The 24,083-nt window shown below is 35.5% G+C and overlaps 1 protein-coding gene across 1 annotated transcript in view; it reads right to left on the reverse strand.

Moving 5' to 3' along the window:
* The window catches only part of LOC133534495 (homeobox protein Nkx-6.2), a 62,678-nt gene that overhangs the window by 30,492 nt on the left and 8,103 nt on the right, over positions 1–24,083 (reverse strand). The window contains exon 2 of the mRNA XM_061873648.1: positions 12,304–12,497. Within this exon, the coding sequence (XP_061729632.1) occupies positions 12,304–12,497 (194 nt within the window). The remainder of the gene's footprint in view (positions 1–12,303; positions 12,498–24,083) is intronic.

Consider the following 24,083-nt stretch of genomic DNA (forward strand, 5'->3'; position numbering starts at 1 on the left):
AAACAACGCGCCAAAAATATCTGATATTCCGGATAACTTTTCCAAATACTTATAGATAAATCTCTAACATTCACGTTCAAAAGTATATCTTTTACAGTGTTAATTGTTCTACATATAGATCCATCACTTTTTGTTAAGCTGTTACAGAATGGTAGATATTTTTGAAGCGTTGTTTGATCCGCTACTTTTGATGCTGACTGTACATATGTTCTCGAGTATTTTAGTTAAATGGTAGCGCAAATTTTTATTAAAAAACCAATGTAAAAAACACATCTATTTAAAAACATCATACGTCAAACAACAATGACATGTCACAATAGCACACGTCAGGGACGACACCACCAAAAAACCGTCATTTATAAAAATCCCAGCATTCAACGCGTATAATTTTTCGCTAATTCTTCAAAAACCACATGTCGACAGCCCTAAACGATCATGCACAGATGTGTCCCTAGCTTAACATGAGAAAATGAGACAAGCATAGAAAAGGTGAGCGAGTGCAAAAGGGACGTGAGACATGAAAGAATCAATCATACGTTTCCATAGTTAAGTCTCGGGTAAGATTGCACTAGGGTGCGTGGGATTGTGGATTTGAGCTGTAATATAATTTTATTTTTGCATTGATATTCAGGAAGGGTTTGTAAACAAATCGGTTGAATATTCGCGGCTCGCCACATGTGGCCAGTGTGGGGTTTGCTGAAAATTGGGCAACTTAATACCCGTAATATTTAATTTTATATTATACTCGTACGTCTATTGTGCTTAAGTCTGTTGTGGATTTTTAATCATAAATTATGGGTTTTTATTAGATTTAAAGTATTTTTATATTACCAACCGTGTTTGTTTTTTTATACGTACCTTTAGTTAATAATGATATATAATATAGTTTGGCAAGCAAATTTGAAAATTGTGGGCGCGAAGGGTTAGTCTCCCATATATATATTAATTTCACCCCTTTTTCTACTGACATATTGTCAGAATATATTTGTTACCTACGTTTATAAAGTAGACTAACCCCCTTATTCATAAACGTCTACTAAAGTTGACAAGCCGCTAATAATCGTTTGTCCCTTTCCGACGTATTGGTATGATGGAAAAGGAACAAACGATTATTAGCGGCTTGTCAACTTTAGAAGACGTTTATGAATAAGGGGGTAAGACTTTACTTCAGTTGTTTAAATGTGAGTTCAAATATAAGTTCTATTTATACACTAACTAGTCAATAATAAAAAAAGCAGTAAATTTACAAAAAACATTTGCAGTATGCATTCATGTCTCATCCATCAAGAAACAACGCGCGAGGGCGTACGGACATGCAGTATTTAATAATAGTATTAGTATGGCAACATATTGACCGCAGCCGTATTATATCCATATTAGCATTACAATATGCTTCCCTATGGGCTCTGCTCGTACCACGTTCCGTGTTATGTTCGAGTTGAGAATGATGAATTGCAGCCAGTACGATAAACGATAACTTACCCAAACCCAAATATACCCCAAACCCAAATATAGACACAAATATAGTAAAAAAAATGATGATGATGATGAGTAAAATGCAGTGGTAGTAGAATGGGGTGGCTACGTGTGAAATTAAGAAATGCAGATTTTTTTTAAATTGTATTTTCAATCGAGAAGTGCTGCGAAATATGACATAGTGTTTAATAGTCGAATTTACTAAGGTAATTTTATTATTTACATACCTGAGTTCACATGTTATTACAAAATTCTTATTTCACAGCCATAAAGATTATAATATAATACCTCGATAGGTACATTACAGTACAATATGATGTAAATAGATGTAAAATGTCCAGAACAGCTGATATGATGATGCGACAGATGGCCGAAGGATCCGATTAGCTGCGGTCTTATTGTTATGCCTGATTTGTACCTACTCATACTGTGTTTAATATTGTGTGAATGTAGTAAGTATAAAAGGATATAATAATTATATTGGAAAATAATGCAAGGCCACAGCGACTGTTTACAAAATAAATATTGTTTTAAATTATTATTTTGCAGTTTTATTAAATCATAGATTTTGTAAATAAATATTTACAATTTTTCCGAAACTATAGGTAAGCCTAACATGCTAAACATAAGAATCACCTAAATCTACTCCGGTATGATAGTTGAATTAGACAACATTTTAATCATTATATATAACTTAAAGATTTCTGAGTAGGTAATAATACCGTTAAAATCATTACTAAGTATGTATTTTGTAACAAAATGATTGACTTACCAAAAATCCTCGAAATCAATCAGACCGGCTGGATTCAATTGATGAGACTCTATTACCCCGCTATTGTCATCGGCTCAATCGATTGATTTCCCAAACCGGGGCAATCAACCATCATTGCAGCGTATTTTCAATCCAAACACCATTGTAATAGAGTTCTCGTCACATAATACTATGGCGTGGCGATATCGAGTAATTATTACATTGCATTTTGACCCTTATCAATAGTATATTGAGTTGGTTTCTTCATTGAGAACAGTTATAGGAAAAGCAGACGAGTGTAAAAGTGATTTTGTCAGAGTCTGTGTGATTGGATTTTGTTTTTGGAAGGACTATCGATGTCGCGTTTGTTAACGCTATCAATTTATCGTAACTTGCGACGCATTGTGCGGCCACTTGATATAGTTTATGGACGCTATTGCTATTACTGTTGCGTTCTGGTGTATATGTGTTCAGTTAAGACGATCCTTGTTCAGTTTAACAGTGCAAACACGTACTTATCATTTAATTATTTGCGATTTCAGATAAAAACTTAGAGACATCTTTTAATTTGTAATGTATCCTGTCGTCTTTCATTTTATTTGCGATGTATTAAGAGATGCCCATTTTTAGGGTTCCGTAGTCAACTAGCAACACTTATAGTTTCGCGATGTCCGTCTGTCTGTCCGTCCATGGCTTTGCTCTGTGATTGTTAGTGATAGAAAGTTTTAATTTGGCAAGGATACATACATAATATATGGCGACAGAACGGTGAAACTCAAACTAGAAAAAAAATGTTATTAAGGTACCTCCCATACAAAATGATTTCTTGTAGAATTTTTTGTCGTTTTAAGTAGTTTTAATGCAATGGTGTGGGGTATCGTTGGGTAGGTCTTTTAAAACGAATAAGGGTCCCGAACAACTATTTATTGATAAAGTTAATATTTTCGGAAAAAATATATGATATACGATTGTCACCTTGGCTAGGCCGGCAGTACTCGCGTTGTCGACCATTTAATACTCATGTATCTACATGTTTTTTTAAATATGTTATTTTTCATATAGAGATAAATCATTTATTATAAAATAAAGTATATACAAACTACATTTAAGTTACAAGAATTATAACTATTTATAAAATAAACTAATATAACTAAACCTAACTAAAAAAAATAAAATAACTAAAATCTACTATTGTTATTTTTCTATTATGTGACTCATAAAACCGTACTGCAATCAATCGCACTTAAATTATATAAGTATGAACAAAATGCAATGAAATATTTCGTTGACATATGGATTTCATGTCTTTATCACACACTCTTGTTCGACATGCCCCGACAAACTAATAACTGCGGTGCCTATCGTTTATCTATTCGTACAGGTGGGCTGGCATATGTGCGCCTTGTAGACATGCCTACGGGAAACTATGATTAAATTCCTAACACGGATCTCACCCTGTCACAAGTAGAATAATAACTTTCTATAAAAATCATACAATATTAAGAGGAATTCCTAGTTGCGATTTTTCCATACAAACGCTCTCGACTGATTCCTCCCTGGATTTTTAACCTAGAGCAGTATTTTTTTCAAATAAGATCAATATCATCAATATCTGTGCCGCTATGTTTGCTTGTTGCTTTTTTGGATTAGTTTATTTTGAAACCTAACCTACAAAAATCCGTAAATATAAAATAAAATATATCATTTATTTCAGCCTTTCAGGCTTCTAGCTAGCCCATAACACAATGAGACAAACACATCACGACACTAAAAAATACAAAAAAAAAAATAACACATTTTTTGTCAGCACATATTACACGGCAATTGAACTTTCCACATCGTTTATATTACTTTTCTTTGAAAACATTCTCAGATTGCCTAAGTATGATGGCAGCTAGTTTCACTTTTTCCAAAAAAAAACATAATAGTAACTTATTTGGTTTATATGAGGCGTTACAAAATATTGTTAACTCTTAAATCCTCTTAATATGTATACGAACGTATTTAAGTACCTGTGATAAATTTCAATATAGTGTATGTTGCAATAAATATAATGTTTATCGTTGTCTAGCGCCTCTACTACAAGCTTTCCTAAATATTCGCACGTTATACAAAATAGATCCCTTACGCCTAATGACGTCACACAGATAAGACAAACGACAGTTTAAACCCATGTAGATGACTCCGATACCTCCAGCCCTCGCTCGCACTTATAGTTGGGCCCACTACCCTCTCGCTCCCGGGGAAGCACCATATTAAATTATCGTGATGGATGACGCAGTAATTTAATTTTAATGTGTTTTGATATTTTATGAATGCTTAATCGCGTTACGGATTTTTTGTGATAATTTAAAACGCCATTTAAATATAATTTGCGAGTGTAGTTGAGATTTAGGGCGAGATATTTTCTTATTTTATTATACGAGTATGCAGCTGTTACTTTTTATTGAGAAAATAGTGTATTAAGCCTAATAGTGTATTATAGCACTTACATAAAACAAATTAAGCTATAGGCGACACACGACATATTGTGTCGGAGTAGTTTAATTAAACGCTAACAGTCCAAAAAAATTAAATATATATTTTCTGTATATGTAATATTCAATTGCCGTTCCTTTTCAATAAGAGTAGCAAATGATTTAACTCATAGGCATTTAAGAGTCTACACTGTCTACTACCTACACATACATGGGTAAATAGTTGATGGATGTATCATATTTGACACAGATAATATCACTATCAACCGCACCATAAATGATTCACGTGCTAATATTGGCTCACCGACCTGACTCGCTGGTCCTAAACTTAACGATTCGCCCTGATATACAGCCCCATAACCTTCTTATTGCGCGTCAGCCGCGTCATAATTCCTTCTCCTACTCAAAATGCAAATCATTTCAGTTATCATCTTTATGGTGTAGTAAAAAATTGAATTCGTTTTGTGTCCGTCATGTTTCTCACATTGATAGGATATTATTAATTTTTATCTGTGATGTTATTATAGTGCTCTTTAGGGACGTTTTAAATGCGGTTTTCTTCTTTGATTTTATTGCGTTACGGTGTCACTGCAAAATATTCAGACATAATACAAATTGAAATATCTAATGATAACAACAATAGTGACTCAATTTTCCCACAAATAGTCAAATTTTAATTAGATTGTTTTGAGTTAGGATAGAATAGGTGTACCTAGTAATATGTAAAAAATATGTAGCAAAGAAACACAATGACTTTTAGGTATATGTAAGTGCTTAGGTACTACTACTCAAACATGGCAACTAAATTTACTAGTAGCCAATATTTCTTTGTTTCTTCTATAAAACAAAAGTACTTAAATATAAAAAGAAAGGAACTGGAAATGCTTAAAGACTTCAGAATTAGTATAGCATCGATAACTATAAATCTCTGTCTAAATTATAAAGTGCATCATTTACATCCGTTATGCAAATTCACGCATTTAATGCTACGTCCTTTAGCGTAGTGTCATCGTCATTAAGGGTCTTGGGTAGACCCACAATCATTAAATTTAAGTACCTACCCTCCGCGTTTTTAAATATACCAAGAAGCGAAAATCGAGTTTCGGTTAGATGTACTAGTAAGACTTGAATTAAGGGCTAAGTGACTCGTATTAATGACTACTCATCGCATATTAGAGATCGATTTTAGTGAAAAGTAGCATTTTACACGAGCTGTCCAATTCGGTTACGAGCCATCTCTTCAAGTGGCATGTGTCATTTTGAAGTTATAGGAATTTTGATTTTATTTCATTTACTTAATCGAATTTGAAATATAAATGACATAATCGGTCGGGACTCGACGGCCTACCACTCCAAGGGCTATTAAAATAGTGGAGTTAAGTATGTCCCAAGATATTCGTATCTAAGTACCTATATTACATTATTGGTATTAATGGTGGTATGTGTTGGTATAGTGTCTAGTGATGAAGGCTGAGTAGGGCGAAGTAAAACCATAGGCACTGAAATATTGGTGGGCGGTCTGATGCTCAATTGACATTTTAGGCTCTATAACGGTCATTAGTCGCTACACAATAATCCTTTGTATCACTAAACGCTAAATGTATCGCAGATCATCTCCATTCACAAATTGCGCTAAAAACCATTCACGGGGGCTCGGTTTACCATTGCAACCTGTCCTTTAGCCAGCCTAAATTCAACTTTGTTACTTTGTGTCAAGAGTGGTTGCATATGTTAATGTTTGTTTGTATTTTTCAATTCCCCTAAACACTTATACCAACTTTTACGTGCTACGTGTTAACTCTTAATGCATTTACAAAGAGTCTAATACTGCTCGATAGATGTATGAAATAAATCGGTCAGACGAGTGTCCGGGTGTCATAGCTCATTTGACATTCGATAAATTAATCCCAAGGGAGATGCAGGGGGTTCTGTGTTTACACATGTGTTGCACTGATGCAATTAATTCTAAGCAATTGTTTATTTTATTAAGTTAATATGGAGGATTATTAAGTGGGATATTATACGGAATAGGTTTAATCGGCTTTGTACAATAGCTGCAGAAAAAACATTAAACGAGTAATGGCTTACAGTCACGCCAACCGATTCTAAGTAATTTTGCGCATTTAGGTAAATATGCGAATTGTAATTTGGCCTTTGATCCATTAGATGGCGCCACTTTTTGATATTTAACAAATTTAACACATATCAGTGAAAGAATAAGGATCAAAGTCATATGGCGTTCTAAAAGTGTTAATCATGTGTAGATGGCAGTAAATTTACTGTGGCTACAAAGTTTTCTTTGACAATCCACCTCTATTTCAAATTCTTTTTGCTCGCAGTACCTACAGGAAACGTCGAAATATCATATATTTTCGACATCATACAATGATAAAAAAGGTGCAAAATATAAACATAATTATCTTAGACGTACTGTAATGTTGATGATTGATCATCTTATTGACACTGCAGTGCATACCGCAAGCTCAAATGTAACGGCATCCATTCATCGCGTTACTTCCAGTCAACTACCCGGCGAAGCGTCATCATCAGGACCCTTCGGAATATTGACAGTAGTTGGTTAAGTCAGTTAAAACGAATAATAGTAATAAATAACGCTCTTCTGCGAAAATTATGATATGTCAAATACCAAATTGAATGCATTATGCAATGCAAATTTATTTATTTCCTGTACCGTAGTTACGGATGATAAAACTTAAATTTATTAAGTAAGAACTTTATTTGCGACAGCAATGATACCGTATGAAGCGTATAATTACATGGGTAACGATTGCGATCAGCACTTGACGGCCGTCTGTCATAGGACGTTCTTGCACAAGAGAGTAGTTGATTATTTCGTGCTTACCGAATAAAAGAACCTCGCCAAATTTCTAATCGGCAATTTACTACGAAGTTAGGAAATGTTTTCTAATGTAGGTACAATCCAAATAAAAATGTATATACAATGGCCCTCGAGTAGGGACATTTGGACAGAAAACGAATCAATCGAAAGCCAACTCGCCCCGTCTCTGCACGGCGAACAGCTGGTTAGTACGAACACTCTCCAATGGCGAGCTGATGCTGTAATGGCTCCGGCGAGGGTTTTGAGCACACAAATCGACAGTTTACATGAATTTCTGTTTTATCAGGATGAATGAGCAGAGCTTGCGCATACGGCCATGAGCAGCCATCGAATACCTACCTACCTGCATAGAGTCACAGAGTGGGGTTAAATTGTATAGGTGGTCAAGTGGGGCTTCTGATAAAAACTTTAACCCACCTTATTATCGACATGTGATCAACGTCTCACTCACATTTTTGATTTTCTAAACGCATAAAGCCTCGCTCCACTTCGCAATACTAACACGCACCCTCTAAATGGTAAGTATCACTTAGTATAATGCGATTTGTACCCTCGCAAGGGAGACTTGTTACTGCCATTTTGTGACGTTTGGCTATGGATGACGATTTTAATTATGTTTGATGGCTGACTGTTGTACTTACATTTGATTTTGTTTTTGCTCTAAGTGGTAAAGTATAGTGGTATGATGCGTTATTCTTTAGATATGTGCTTATTATTTTTATTGTTTATATTCCTATTATTTCTAAGAAATTTGTAGGCCGTGGTCGAATTGAGTTGCAGTTGAGAGTCCTTAACATAAAAAATGTTATTTGCTGCTCACTTACAATAGTCGTAGAGTCGCACAGCTTAATAGTAACTTTCGGCCCGATTCGAACAATGAGAAACGATAAGTTCTCATTTAGATATCGTTTGTATGTCGTATAATTGACAGAAGCAGCTCGATTCGGGCAACCAATGTCACTTTGACATTAGAAATATCGTAGATAGATCTTATTGGGATCACAGCGGAATCGAAATAAACGTCTATTTTGACATGTCATTTAGTTATCGATCTTTCCAAGATGTTAAACGTGTCTTAATCATTCTTCGAATCAGGCCGTTTGCTGATTGTAAATCAGACTAGGTTTGAACCCTCAACATTTGTTTACTATAAGAATCGATGTGACGTTCCGTTCAACATCTATGTATGTAGTTTTCAGCTTATTAGATATATAATTGTAACACGAAGCTACACGACAAACAAACATTTATTACCTACATATTTTCTTATCAATTTATACAAGATTCCATTGTGAGTGGCACAAACGATTGGTCCAGGTTGATTTTTAAACTAATAAAGTAATACCATGATGATACTGTTTCACTCACTTAACTTTTTGATTATTTCATTGTATGTTCATTTATTAAACCTACCCCATCGTCTCCGTTACACAGCAGCGCCCTCTGCCGCGCTAAATACGCGTGACCGCAGCGTTTAGAACCCTAACCTATAGTTTAGCACGTCAACTAGTGGGGTAAATGCCTTCACATTGGGCTTTGACTGTTACGTAGTCGGTAACTGCAATACTTATTGCCAGTATTTTAACTTGTCACGAATGACATAGGTATTTATCAAATACAACCATCTTCTTTTTGAAAATATAAAATATAAATAAGTTTCTAGCAAGATCTATAGCGAAACTATATTTAATTTATTTGCAATTGTATTTATATATCGGCACCCTTCATAACATAGCAGTGTAATTTTAATATAAAATAACTAGTGATATAGCCGGGGAATTTGACTAGCAAAATTTTAATCAGAAGTATACTTAGAGTTATTAAGGTAAAACGTTAAAATCCTCGCGGTCGCTAAATGTTTAGTCGTCGCAGCGCGCCATATTTTGTGTTCCCTTCTAATTTCCAGGCTTTACACGGTTTCTTAACTGAAAACTATTCCACAGTGGCGCAAAAGAGGTCATAATACTCCCAAGGAAGTAATGTTTTTTTTTAATGCACAACGCGACGAAAAATAAACGTTATTAGGCGACTTCTGAGATGTTATTTTCATCAAAATAAAATCAACTCATGGAACTTCCAGAAACTAAACTCATATTTTATGTTAATAAAATCGACCAGTTAAAATACTGCTTTTAATCATTTAACCGTGCTATTCCCAACCAGCGGGCGCAGGGTAAACATGTCGGTTTGGAGCCCTTGCAGGCTGTAGGGTAAGGGCGACAGTTTCGTCCCTAACATCAGTCGCTAGCGTAAACGCTCCATTTAGCGACACTTGAGGGTCACACCCTAATTAGTTCAGAATAAAAACGAGCCTTTATCGTCGCGCGTTATTCGTCTAATTGATAGATGCTCGTTTAGTTTTTAAATAAAGTGCTTTCGGATCATTTGAATTTATTTAGCTAAATTATGAAAAGAACTTTAAAGAATTTTTTTAAAAATCTGAATTGATATTAATAAACTATAAAATCTATAATTCTATAATTACGTCTATACTCGTTATTACTGAAATTGCAATTAGTAACCATTTTACAATTATTGAAGAGTCGGCTTGATTTCATTTAAGTAATTTACTGATTATATTTCAAATAGATCGTTGAAATCTTAATTGAGAGCGTATACATTTGAATTTTTACATTTAAACTCTGTTGTTGTGTTTTAAATTGGATTTTATATGAGTTTTATAGACAATAAGGCACTGTGTTTTTCGGGAACAATATCAAAGGTTATGCAGTCGTGCACAATGAGGGTATTGTCATGTTTTTAAATAAACACACCAAATAGTGTAAGCAAATATGAATTTCACGTTGGTTTTTTTTATGATACAGGAGGCAAACGAGTGGACGGATCACCTGATGGTAAGCGATTACCGCCGCCCATGGACACTTGCTACACCAGACGGGTTGTAAGTGCGTTGCCGGCCTTCTCTTGGGTAATGTTAAAAAATTATTTACCTGGCAACACTTTAGTTAAGAAGTGGTAGGGGTAAGCGAAAGCTAAAGAGAGTTTTGTAGGGGAAGTCAGAGACGACATCTTGATGGTCATGGGTTGGGCAAAGTTAAACAGGCAGTAGAGCAATCGGATATATTTATAATAGTATCATTCATCACTTATAATCATCCACTATTTAATACTGATGTGTATTACGGGCCTTCCACCAAAATTACTAAGCTAAGCTATTAAGTTGCTTAGCTTATTAAAGCTGCATATGTACATATACCGTTGAATTTAAAGTTATGCATACTTAACTTAATGGTACAAAAAAATACGTAGTGTCACGTAACGTAACCGGTGGAATGCCCCATTAGTCAAAAAATCTCCGTTAGGTTATTAGGTCACAATCATGCATACTCCTTTTACCATATTCCATATAGACATAACACACACACATTGATATCTGAACAGTGTACACACTGCAATAGAGCAACTGCGCCACGGTTAATCCCGTTTGACTGCGCCGCTAAGTGATTGACTTTTCAATCTCCGTAATCGGATTACAGGCCGGTTAATTGTACATGTACATGTGCATGCAGCATGGTAGATCGTCACTATGTTTGGACTTAATTAGATTTACTGACTTTATGAAGAAAATATTCATTACTCTCCCATTTGCTCTACTCCTATTAAGCAAGATACAGATCCTGATGTTATAGAAGTATTAGTAAACTGAAGTTACACTCCCGGCCAAAAGTATAGAAACAAGCTTATATTTTAATAGAAATGTGTGATTTTTAAGCGATGTAATATATACTACACATTAGAAAAAATATGGTAAATATAATAGTAGAACATTTAAAAAGTAAATTACTCAAATTACTCGAGTTGTGGCGATGATATTTGCCAGTTCAACATTTTTCAAAGCAATTAAACGGATATAATTATGATACTTTCTCCTATTTTTTTTATGTTGTTTTAGAATGTTTTGATATTTATAGAGTATTTTTAACTTTTTGTGGTTGCTTAATGTAAATTTTAGGTCACAATAAAATTATAAAACAAAGACCCAAACATGAGATATTACAGAAAACAACCTTGTTTCCATACTTTTGTCCTTGGGTGTAGGTATTTGCTTAGTGTTTGCTTAAGTATTTGCTAAGTAATTGACAGTGCCAACCTGGAACAACTAAGCAAGTAACTAATCAATTATGTGAACTTAGCCTTTCCCTTACATTCAAGTGAGGCATGTTTAACTGTAGTAATATGTTGCGTTCAAATCCTGGCTCGTACCAATGAGTTTTTCGGAACTTATGTACGAAATATCATTTGATATTTACCACCAGCTTTTCGGTGAAGGAAAACATCGTGAGGAAACCTGCATACATCTGCGAAGAAATTCAAAGGTGTATGTGAAGTCCCCAATCCGCATTGGGCTAGCGTGAGGACTATAGCCCGAGCCCTCTCGCGCATGAGAGGAGGCCTGTGCCCAGCAGTGGGACGTATATAGGCTGAATTATTATTATTATTATATAATATGTTGCGTAGAGTGTTAAAAGTCGACATGGCCAGACTTGTGATGTGACTCAGTCATTTTCTCCAGTATATGTATACGGTCCTCTGAATGTAACTAAATGTACTTTCTTAATACCGTACTGTACGGAAGTTTATTTAGGGATTCCTAAAACGTAAAACCTGCGTAAAACAGATGCGTTGAACAATTCTTTCCACTTATCCACGGATCTTCTTTTTTCCATAATACCTTTAACCCCAGGTATCCACATATGTAAAACTGATAAATATCTCACCTTGACTTGCGATTCTGTCATGCCAAGCGCGTACGCAAGCTTGGCTCGCTCGGGCCCCGCCAAGTATTTGGTCTGTTCGAATGTCTTCTCCAGCGCGAATATCTGTTGGCCGCTGAACGTGGGCCGCGTGTGTTTCTTCTTGCCGTCCTTGTCCATCCCACCTTGTGCGCACGCGCTCAGTGCGCCGTTGCTCACTGGAACAAGATTAAGGATCTATAGATTAAGTCACCAGAGGCGCATCTTAATTTAAAAGTATTGATTTCATATTATTCTCAGTGCATTTTGGATGCGCTTTTAAATATTGGCGCGAGCAATATGAGCTGATAATTACTCTGTATCGATCAGGAGGGCTAAGGGTCAGCTCTTTATCATTTGTCACCATGCATGTCACTTTATAACAAGTATGATATGACATTGCCGCAGGGGCGTTTTTTTTAATTCAGTTTAGTGTAGTTTTATTTTTGTATAGTCTGTATTTAGATTGATTGTAATTTTATTTAAGTTGTTTATATTTGTGACATGTTTTTGTACCTTATATACCTATGAATAAAACTTTAATAGCTACAAGTATGTAAGTGCGAAAGTGACTGCTTGATAGAATTTTGATGTCGACTTGTTATTTGTTATTTAATATTATCTTCACGAATTTAAATACATTCAGCACAACTGTTTCTAGTCAGATTTATATATACTAACAACTAAGTAATTTTGATTCATAACGCGTTAGAAGTTTGCCAGTGCAATTGCTTAAATGGGGAAATGACCCAACGCATAAAAACTTATTTATTTATTTATACGATTATGCTGATATAATTTGAGAACATACTCGCATGAAAAAGATTTGCGAAATCCGCAAAGAATTTGAATGGCAATTGTGAGATATGTAAAAAAAAAATATTTTCAGTTAACCTTTAAGATAAATAAAACTACCTATTTATAATGTTATAGTTCTTTACAAAAAGACACAAAATTGATAAAAAGTGGCTGACACATAGCTGACACTATTATTGGCTTATTGACTTTATTTTTGTCACGAGGGATTCACAAACATCACGTCGCATTCATCTTAACCTAGACCATAGGGTCCTTATTAATAAACAACAGCTATATATAGGTATTTGTTGCTGTATTTATCATTTTCATTGTCCCCAGACGCAACTCAAAAATTAAAAACTCGACTCGAAAAGGGAAATACAAGGCTCATGAAACCGCGCGGTCGACGCTCGGAACATTCTGATGAAGCGCGTCCCGCGGGAGGGGTGGCTGATAAAAACGTGGTAGCGTCAGGATAAAGGGCTATCGAATCTACAATACACGGTAGAGTTGACAGTCTAATTGTTATAGTCGATAGACCGGCTGTCTATTGTCTGAAATTAAGATTGAATACCTACAACAATTGGGGCAGTGTCGTACTCTCGAACAGAACATTAACGTTACCGCACCGATAGCGCAAATCTGGATACACATGAATCGGATTTCAATGTTTATATTACGCGTTTTTATTAACCTTAGTAACGTAATTCGTATTTTGCTAATAAGTAATAAAATAACTATTCACCTCCATATTTTCATTTAAATCTCCCTCCAAAGATAATAATATCTCCTCCCAGCAAAAACGACAAAATAAACGACTTAAATAATCAAATTAAACACGAGAGCGAATCATTATTAACATTGCTATTTCATCAAAATAAACACAATCACGTTATTTTACATTATAATTCGGTTAAGCACTTAATTATATGAAACAGGGACTTCTAGCGCTTTTGTCGACGGTACCAACGATAAATAAAGCGGAATTGAATTGAACGTTTGCGACTGTACCGAATGTACCGTTAGATGGTGAACATGCCTGGTTTGTGCTCGAACATTTAGTTGTAAGGATTCGATAATAAGTATTTGAAGTTACCCACCTACCTGTTCGTTAGCATACCTGGGAAATAAATATTACTATTCAGAATAGGATTTATAAGTTACAGTTAGAATGATTACAAGAAGAAGTAAATATAAAATGTGCAGATTTGTGTTAAATATATATCACATTAGTATAAGATATAGATTGATATAATATTATTTTTGCAGACCTCAGTAAAAATACAGCTTCAGGAAAACAATCAATAATATAATATGAATAACTTTGAGCCTATTTATACAGTATTTTTTTGTTATCGAATGATTATGGATATGATGAGTCAGCTGTCAAAGTCAAGAAATTACTTTTTGAATAGATCTCCTTGCTATTAAAGAAAATGGATAATTTAATTAAGAATATTTGAAAAATGTACTTAATTACGAAGGTAGGGTTGTTGATATAGTTAGAAGTGCTACCTATACTTAGAAGTTTTATCTAACGCATTGACTACTCCCGGCTTTACGCACATATTCACAAAGACCCACGCAAAGACAGAACGACGCGCTTTGATGAGATATCTATATATTATACTTGAACGTTGTATAAAATGATATTAATATTATGGGCGACTTTCAGAAGTCCGGATTGTTCATTAATATTAATCCGGGTTGTTTCCCGAGGTAGCGTAATTTATTACCGCCCCATTATATGTATCATCGCTGGTTTTATTGCGGCACATATTTTCAGAATTATTTACGGGCTGAATATTTACCTATGTAATTTAATTAGTTAAGAAATTACTATGTATTTTTTGCTCCACCCTTTATAGGTACTTACAAAATTTATTGCATGAAACCTTTCGTAGCTTACTAACTATAAATTTTGTTTGTATGCTGTATGCATGTACGTATATTGGACGAATAACTAGTTACGTATTACATTAAGGTTTAATTAAATAGTCGAAGAACCAAGTACGAGTATTGTTTTAAAAGCGAAAAATAAAAAAGGAAACATGACGTATGTGAATACTCCATGTAAAACAAACACCGAAGCCATACTTTTACCTGCCTGAATATCTTACTATGATTTATCTTCATATATAAATGAAAATCCTCCGACGATTCTCGATTAGCAAGTAATTACAAGAACCGTCAGGGAGATCCAATTGGAAACTACATCGATTCCTGCACCACATTGCGCCAAACCCCCATTTACTGCTTCCACAGCATACTAAACTCTATCTCCATGTATTAAAGTCTCTATAAATACGGCAGTGGCTCCACCAACATATTAAGTCCTAATGCGAAACTGGTTCGGTGTGAACAAATGAGTCTCAACTTTATAAGGAAGATGATAGGGTAGGATTTAGTTTATGCGGTTTCTGTTAGGTTGGTTGGTTTCATTTGGTCGTTGTTTGTACGTCTGTTTGACAATATTTAGTGCGGCTAACTGCGCGCCTGCTAATGTGAGCTATTTATTTATTAAGGCAGTAAATACGTTTGAAACGTAAGTTGTCGGGTGTGTCACGCTAACTGAACACACAGCGTTACAGAAAATTAGATTGCATTGAAACCATAATAGTAACGTCATGATAACGTGTAACGAGAAAATGTAAACGACACAATGACGTAGGAAAAATATATAGAGCGATAAAAACTTATAAAATTACAAATACGAAATCTTATTGGTAAACTGGTTCTCTGCCAGTTATCCGTTTCAGCCACATACAATAATTATATTAGACTTATATTTGTCAAACATTGAAATGATGATGTTTACGTTACGCATTCCGTCGAAGTTCCAAAAGTGACCAATGCACTTTAAGCCTTACGAAAAAAAACTAGGTATTTAATAACTGTTCCATTCTCTCCATTCGAAACTACTTTTCCCTGGTGGTCAATTCCGACGTCCAAGTTACTCCAGCTGTACTAGTTATACTCGTCCTCGTACGCGGTAGCCGCCGTCGTAGTTTTTCCGCCATGCTGCCCATGCATAATGCATACTGTTAATATTGCACCACTATCCGGGGTTATGAGACTGGGTGTTAGGAGTTTTAAAACTATATTGTTTTATCAAACTGGACATGGTATATATCGTATTATATAAAACATATGCAATATTGCACTTCTTAACAATAAATGTTCAAAAAAACTGTTAATATGTTTACACGCTTTAAATTTTATCAGTTGATTTATTCTGTCAATTTTTTGTACCGAATTGTAATGTAAGCAAGTAAACTTAAATGGGTACTTACAATATTGTATCTGCCCCAGATGGGAATCTGGGGAAAGGATAAGAAAGAAAATTGTAGTATTATTAGATCAAATTACCTATATATTTCAAACATAGCTTAAATTATGACAGCACATATAATGCAATATAAGTTTCAATAAAATAATATTTTGAACAAAGCTGTACAGCATTAAATCCGCATGTAACCGAAACACCTAATCAAACCCTTGCACTTGTAATACCCGAAATCTCCACGACCCTTTCCGTTGCGAAATTATTCTAGTCACGTCTGTACCGCAATAAAACCTCTTCGGATACGAGCTGCAACAGCATTCGCGGCAACGTTACACCAAATTACAATTATTGCAATGGCTACCATTATTACAATTGCTACAATTATTGCAATAAGCGAAGTGACGGCCGGGGTATTTTGTGTTGTAATAAATATCTGCTGAGTAAGCGAGAGCTAATTGCATCATATTTAGAATGCTACATTAGATATTTAAAAAAAGCGGCTAAGTGCGAGTGGGACTCTCCCATGAAGGGTTCCGTACCATTTATGACGTATTAAGAAAAACTACTTACTAGATCTCGTTCAAACCAATTTTCGTTGGAAGTTTGCATGGTAATGTACATCATATATCTTTTTAGTTTTATCATTCTCTTATTTTAGAAGTTACAGGGGGGGGGGGGGGGACATTTTACCACTTTGGAAGTGTCTCTCGCGCAAACTATTCAGTTTAGAAAAAAAGGATATTAGAAACCAAAATATCATTTTTGAAGACCTATTTTGAGTTTGATGAAAAAAAAATGTTCAGTTTCAGTTCAAAGTATGGGGAACCCCCAAAATTTATTGTTATTTTTCTATTTTTGTGTGAAAATCTTAATGCGGTTCATAGAATACATCTACTTACCAAGTTTGAACAGTATAGTTAGTAGTAAAGTGGCTGTGCCATAAACGGACAGACAGACGGACATGACGAATCCATAAGGGTAAGTTATCCAATCCAATCCTAAAAACGTAAGTTACCCTTTCGAAGCTAAGCGCTATACGCCGGGGCCTACGCCGTAGCTCGCAGCAGGTTAATTAAAACATTTTTCCCAAAATTTAATCACTTGATACACATACGTACTTATATCATAGGTATTAAGTGTAAATCGCATTATTAACATTTTAATTTTAAGCAATGGATTTAAAGGTTGCATTTACACTAACGTAGTTCTATCAAAGCATACCGTTCCATCAACCCCTTTCCCCCCGAGGGAGGGGTAACGAGGAGCGAACGGTGGGGAGACGTTAACTCGTGTAGAGGGCGAGGGTATGTACTTTTATTATGTGGCTCAAGTAGGTATTAACTTATATAGCTGCTTAAAATGTAGATTCCTACGCGTTGTCACTGGGGGCTGAGGCTGTGGGTTTGATGTTTTACTTGTCGGAATCAGGTAAGTATATTATAAAAGCTCCAGACAAGACCATGGTTCTGATAAACAGGGCCCGTACATTTCATACCGTTGACGCAAGAATGACATAATTTAACAATTTAGATAACTTGCCTGTTGCCCCGTAGAAAATAAATAATTGTTACGTAAAATACACTGTTATAAATCAAAAATATGAATTAATTTTAATAACTAATAATATATTATTTAGTTGAGAGACAATAAGATGAAAGTCAGACGTTTCTGTACTGATTGTCAAATATCTGTATCAGTTACCTAAAGCGGTTGACAAATGATTAATTATTGCGAAAATACTAATTACAATCAGACTCTATATAGCGTGACTTCATTTTTCCGTCAACGGCATGAAATGTACGGGCCCTGCTGATAAAAAATCCCGCTTAATTACCCTTTGAATGTTAAGTTAATTTCGTCGGTTCCACAAATATAACAAAATATACCTAGTTTGTAATTTGACAAATAAAACGCATTTGAGGAAATTTACATGTTATTTCGTATATTTTTCAGAATTCAGTACAATTTCTCCTACACATTTATGAGTAGTTGGTGACTGTTAACCAGCAACAGATTTTTTGATCCAGCTCTTTTCAAGCGATAACTCGTAAAATGATAAGTGGACATATAAAGAAGTCTATTGGATGTCAGCTGCCACTTTGTGGATTAAACCAGTAACAGTAGCCACCCCAATACGTAGAAATAAACTTATTTATAGTGATTTCCTCCTGATTAAGAATTTGTGAAAATACAGCTGATTAAATTTCTAAAATAATTTAGGTATATTTCTAAAAACGGTCTGCTGACTATAGAGTAAAAAAATGAAATGGCACATTTATGACCGCATTGCCCAGAAAATTACATAGCTGCATATTTTCTACCGTGGTAAGCCTTATCTGTTCTGTTATTTGCGTATAAATCTCATACTTGTTTGTACAGTCACGTATGAAAACATCAACACGATCGAAGTGCCAAAAATATGTATACAAGACCTTATGGCCCATATTTTAGAGTAGTGTATACATATTTATGGCACTTTGTCAGTATCGATATTTTCAGACGTGGCCGTACTCAATTTGGCAGGTTTGCCTTAAATATTATGAAATGTATGGTTAGTGAATGATTTTTGTAAAAACAAAACTAGGATTTTTGAGTTGATTAATGATTACTTAGTAAAATATTCCTTGATCAATATGTTTAGAAAAGCACTGCCGGTTTTGTCTCATCAACTTCCAAAAAGTATTTTTTCCAAAAATATTTCAAATCAAATCTTGTAGGATTTATGTGTACTTGCTACTGATTTCAATTCTATCACATATATATCATTGATTCCAACGTCATGTTTTACGATTTTCAAACGTTGCGACTGAAAGTCGTAAAACGTGACGGCGACAAAGACAATGGAATAACATAATGATAATAAGGTCAGGTGGTGCAAAAGAGACATAGTATCTCAGTACAAAAGGAACAGTATGACGATTCCCTGAAAGTGATGCTCTTATTCTTCTTCTTCTTCTTTTCATCCTGTTACCCCCTGCTGGGGTGTAGGGCTCGAACCATTTTCTTCCACTGACTCCGGTCCTGGGCAGCTTGGGTAACCTCCTCCCACCCCATCCCCAATACACCCAACTCTTGCTCCACGGAACGGCGCCAAGTAGATTTAGGGCGACCATGTTTCCGTTTTCCGGGCATCTTCCAAGTCAGGGCCACCTTGGATAGGTGGGTGTCAGGCTTCCTGAGGATATGCCCTATCCAATGCCATTTGCGCGTTTGGATCTCCTTATGTACGGGTGCTTGTCCGGTTATTCTCCATAAGTGAGCGTTTGTGATCCAGTTAGGCCAAAAGATGTGCAGAATTTGCCTTAAGCATTTGTTTACAAACACTTGGAGTTTTGTCATTAGGTCTTTGCGGACAAACCAGGTTTCGCACCCGTACAGTAACACGGCCTTTACATTGGAATTGAAAATCCTCACTTTAGTTCGTCTCGTCAGGGTAGAGGAGTTCCACACAGGTTTAAGCTGGCTGAATGCGGCTCGGGCTTTGTTTATTCGTGTTTCAATGTCAGCTTCCGTTCCTCCACTCTGGTCGACAATACTGCCCAGATAGCAAAAGCTAGCCACTTGTTCAATCTGATTTCCCTTGATCAGCATTGGGGTTGAATCGGTGGTGTTCTGGCGCATTTATGCTCTTATTACTTGCAATAATTATAAAATGGTACTACAAGTACGATCATATTAATGAATGCACCAAATTCATGTATTATTCATTAACCCACCATCTTAATATTATTGTTTCAAGTATTAATTAAAGTTTGCTACGCCAACTTTTCCCTGCTATTGCCAACCCTATGTAAACCTCAAAGAAGCTTGTTACATTTGTTCGCACTAATTACTGCGTAAAGTTCGCACATATCGCGAACTCGCGCGTCGCCGTTACGCGTTACGCCGCGTAGGGGAATTACAAGTGGCTTCATTTGACGCCGGAATTAAAACGCGTACGGTATAGAGCGCTAATAAGATGTAGAGAGTTAATGTTAAGAGTTCCCGAGTGGGGCAGTTTGCGAAATATAATCAGAATTATGTGCCAGAATTTAAATTACTCATGCCCTTGTCACAAGTATACATTTACATAGAAAGTTCCAGTGGAGTGTGAGGTATGAGGAAAGACTTATTATAAAGGAGAACATAATAAGATTGTTATGTTTTTTGGGTTGATGACGAATACTCTATGGCCACTGTAAATTGCTGATTCAAACTATATAATACGTCCCGTTCAGACTCTTCCTCGATGCTCTAATCTATGTGACTGAAATGATGAAATGAAAAATGAAACTGACATTTATGATCCGGTCCGGCCGGATCCGACCGGATTATGGTCAAAATCTGCCGGCCGGATTGAAAATCAGTCCAGTCAGTTTGGGAGTCCGTAGTTGCTACCCCATATCTAAGTAGCTAAGGTGTCCACAAATATCTGAAAAAGCCTATTATCGAGAAAAAAGGTATCTGCATATTTAGATATTTTGAGTACCTTTACTGCACCGATATATCTGATTGCAACTATGCCTAATTGTCCTTGGTATATTTTTAAAGTCACGCATCACGTTTGCGTTATTCGCTCAGTTAGGGCGCGGCGTTGTTCTCCGCTGACATGCAACATTGTCACCGCCTCATTACAATGTTAATGTTGTAATTGAAAAGCGAAATTCGCTAGCGTGTCGTACAATGTAAGCAGATAAGCATCCGCCATATTGTCTACGATGACGACACGCCGCATCCGTACGCGATACGTGTACCTACAACACGTAGCGCGCAGGGTTGACACCCATCAACTTCATATTTATAAAAAATACAGATTGGGTACGTTCACGATTGGATAAAAAAATTAACTTCTTCAGTGAGATCTCAACTTTCTACAAAGCGCTGGCACCGCGATTGGGCGGTTTGGCAACTCGCAGAAATATTCAAGTTTATTGACCTATTGTATTTATGTTAACATCATTTACTGTACAAAATAACTAGTGGCTCTGTGAACTATAGACCACGCGATAAGCTTGAACATGTGAAAATAAACAATACTTCGTCGAGTCATTATCACCTCGAACTCACAATAGTCTACTGACGCTAATATCCTTAACGTAAGCCCATTCCCGCCATTTATAACATTTTCCAAAAAACTAAAAGTTGGAAAAATTGTATCTACTTAACTATCAAATCGCACGAAATTTCACGAAAATCGGCATGCGGTGGAGAACATTCGGACATACGAAAGCTTTTTTGCCCAAGCTGAAACGGTGACCTTCGTTAACTCTCGGCTAATTATATTTCATTTTTGATTTATGCACTCAGCGTCAATCAAAACTGTTTTTAATTCCACAAAAATCATGACTTAGATACTTAAGTGAAGCAACTGTCTATGAAAAAAATCAACTTGAAGCTAATTTATATGCATATAACAGCGATTTAAGTTAATGTAAAGAATATAATATCACGTGACAGACAGAGTACCAAGTTTATGCACTTAGTCGCTCTATCTCCGTGCCGTGCAACAAAAACTATAACTCAGCCTATTTTGCCTTCGAGGGATAAGTAATTACTAATAGGAAAATTAATAATAGGTACTTATATATATTTTACGATCCATCAATAGACTGAAAAGTACATATACCTAACAAAAACCTATTCTTTTTTTATGAAAAGACTTCGCTTGACTAGTGATGTAGCAACCCTGGAGGCTCGCATGCAAGCCCTCACCACACCTGTGAGGGTGTGTTATCACTATCAGTCGCTTGGGCGCGATGTTGTAAGACATTATTTTCTCTACAACCGTACATAGTGGTACATATGTATCAATTCACTTGTCTACACACATGCAATTCATTTATAAATTACAATATACTAAAATAAACTATCTATAGTAGTAATAGTAATTGTGCAACGAGGGAAGTAAGTGAAATATTATAAACGAGCTCTTCCGATGCACGACATTCGCAGGCTGGAGTACATTAACGACTCAAGTTTGCAATATTCTTACCCCCGGAGTTACATAAAATGTTTTTCATTACACTTACGAAGAAAAAACTTAATTTTAAGTGAAATAATTCTTAAATACGGTGACATCTGCCATATTGTCATATTTTGACAGGTTAGGCATCGAAGGCTCGGACCTGTCCGTATTCAGCCACAGTAGAAAATTGTGTGAAAATATTTTAAACGGCTATTAAATTCATCAAATTAAATATTTTAAAACATGAACAATAAACATAGAGTATAAACATCAGTATTTTAATAAGTAGTAAAAATCATTTATACCTACTTGGTTCGTATAAATTAGTGACAAAAAAAACCTATTACGCCTGTGGCCATAATATAGCTTATTTCATCTCAGTATGCTGGAATACTATAACATCGTTTACGAGCCAGTGTTATGAGAAAAGTGTAAAAGATTAAGCAGCAAAAACATACAAACCCAAATGAAGATAACCTTGACGAGGTTAATATGTTTGAAGAATTAGTGTTTTTGATTCCTCTAATTTCCTTGCTTTAACATTAGATTACATTAACTACAGTCCAAATAACAGCAAACCGTATCACGCCAAAACAATCACTCCATTTGCCCGTATCGGAATGCTTAGGGTGCGATGTACCCCACAATGCTCTCTAATGAAATCAGCGCCCTTATCGTGCCCTACTAATATGGATTTGGATATTATTAATATTGTATCTGTCAAACGCGTGTATGCTTCGTTCCATTGACTTTCTTCTTTTGCCGCTTGACGGATGAGTTCGATATTAGGTTATGACATTTATATTTTGGGGTATTTCATTGACACGTGGCAGCGACTTGTATCGTGATAGGTTGTTAGCACGGAAATTTTGTGAAAAACGCATCGAAATTAACAATTATTATACATTTTGACGCCAATCCTAAAGGTATTTAATGGGATTACGTACTGTGTAGGTTACTTTTGCTACTGCTTATCTTTCATGTTCTTATACCGAAAGGCTTTGTGCTCCCTCACTAAGTATTATTGCCATTTTAATTTCATCACCGTGAAGAATATTATTTGTCGGAAAGATAAAAAATAATACTTCTAAAATGTGTTTTTAAAATCATTACCATTAAGCGACTTAGTGAAAACTCAGTTCTTCTTGTTCAAATAAAATTTCGCAATTTACCTACCCAACATCAACATTTAACTACATTTTACGTAGAAACAAGGTCACACTCAGAATATCATCCGAAAAAGAAAGACGGGGGAAAGCGAAAATGTGCGGTTCCGACCCCCCTCCCCCTGGCTTGGTGGGGGTGGGAATTATGTTATGCTTAATTTAATTTCATTAGGCCGGGCGAGATTGCGTGGTCTTTATGCGGACCGTACTATAATTGCTTCGAGGTAATTGTTAGAAAATTGTTATGCTGATTTTTTGTTGGCGGTGCGTGAGGATTTTATATCTGGCTCTTATGAATACAGTAAATTGTGTTTAAGTGAAACTAGGATGTCAAGATATTGTATGTTACAACGTGGCAGCATACGTAGAGTAACTGTCAAAATATTTAATGTAAATTCGTTGTAGTACTTCGTTGTATTAAAAATTATAACAATACAAACACTCTTTATTACACACCTCAATACAGAAACCATACAAAGAATACAGCACATTAAGAAGAGGTAAACAAGAGGCGCTCTTATCGCTAAAATGCGATCTCTTTCAGAGAACCTTCATGTAGGTACCGGAATTT

This window comes from Cydia pomonella, chromosome 2 (assembly GCF_033807575.1).
Source record: "Cydia pomonella isolate Wapato2018A chromosome 2, ilCydPomo1, whole genome shotgun sequence".
Classification (NCBI taxonomy): domain Eukaryota; kingdom Metazoa; phylum Arthropoda; class Insecta; order Lepidoptera; family Tortricidae; genus Cydia; species Cydia pomonella.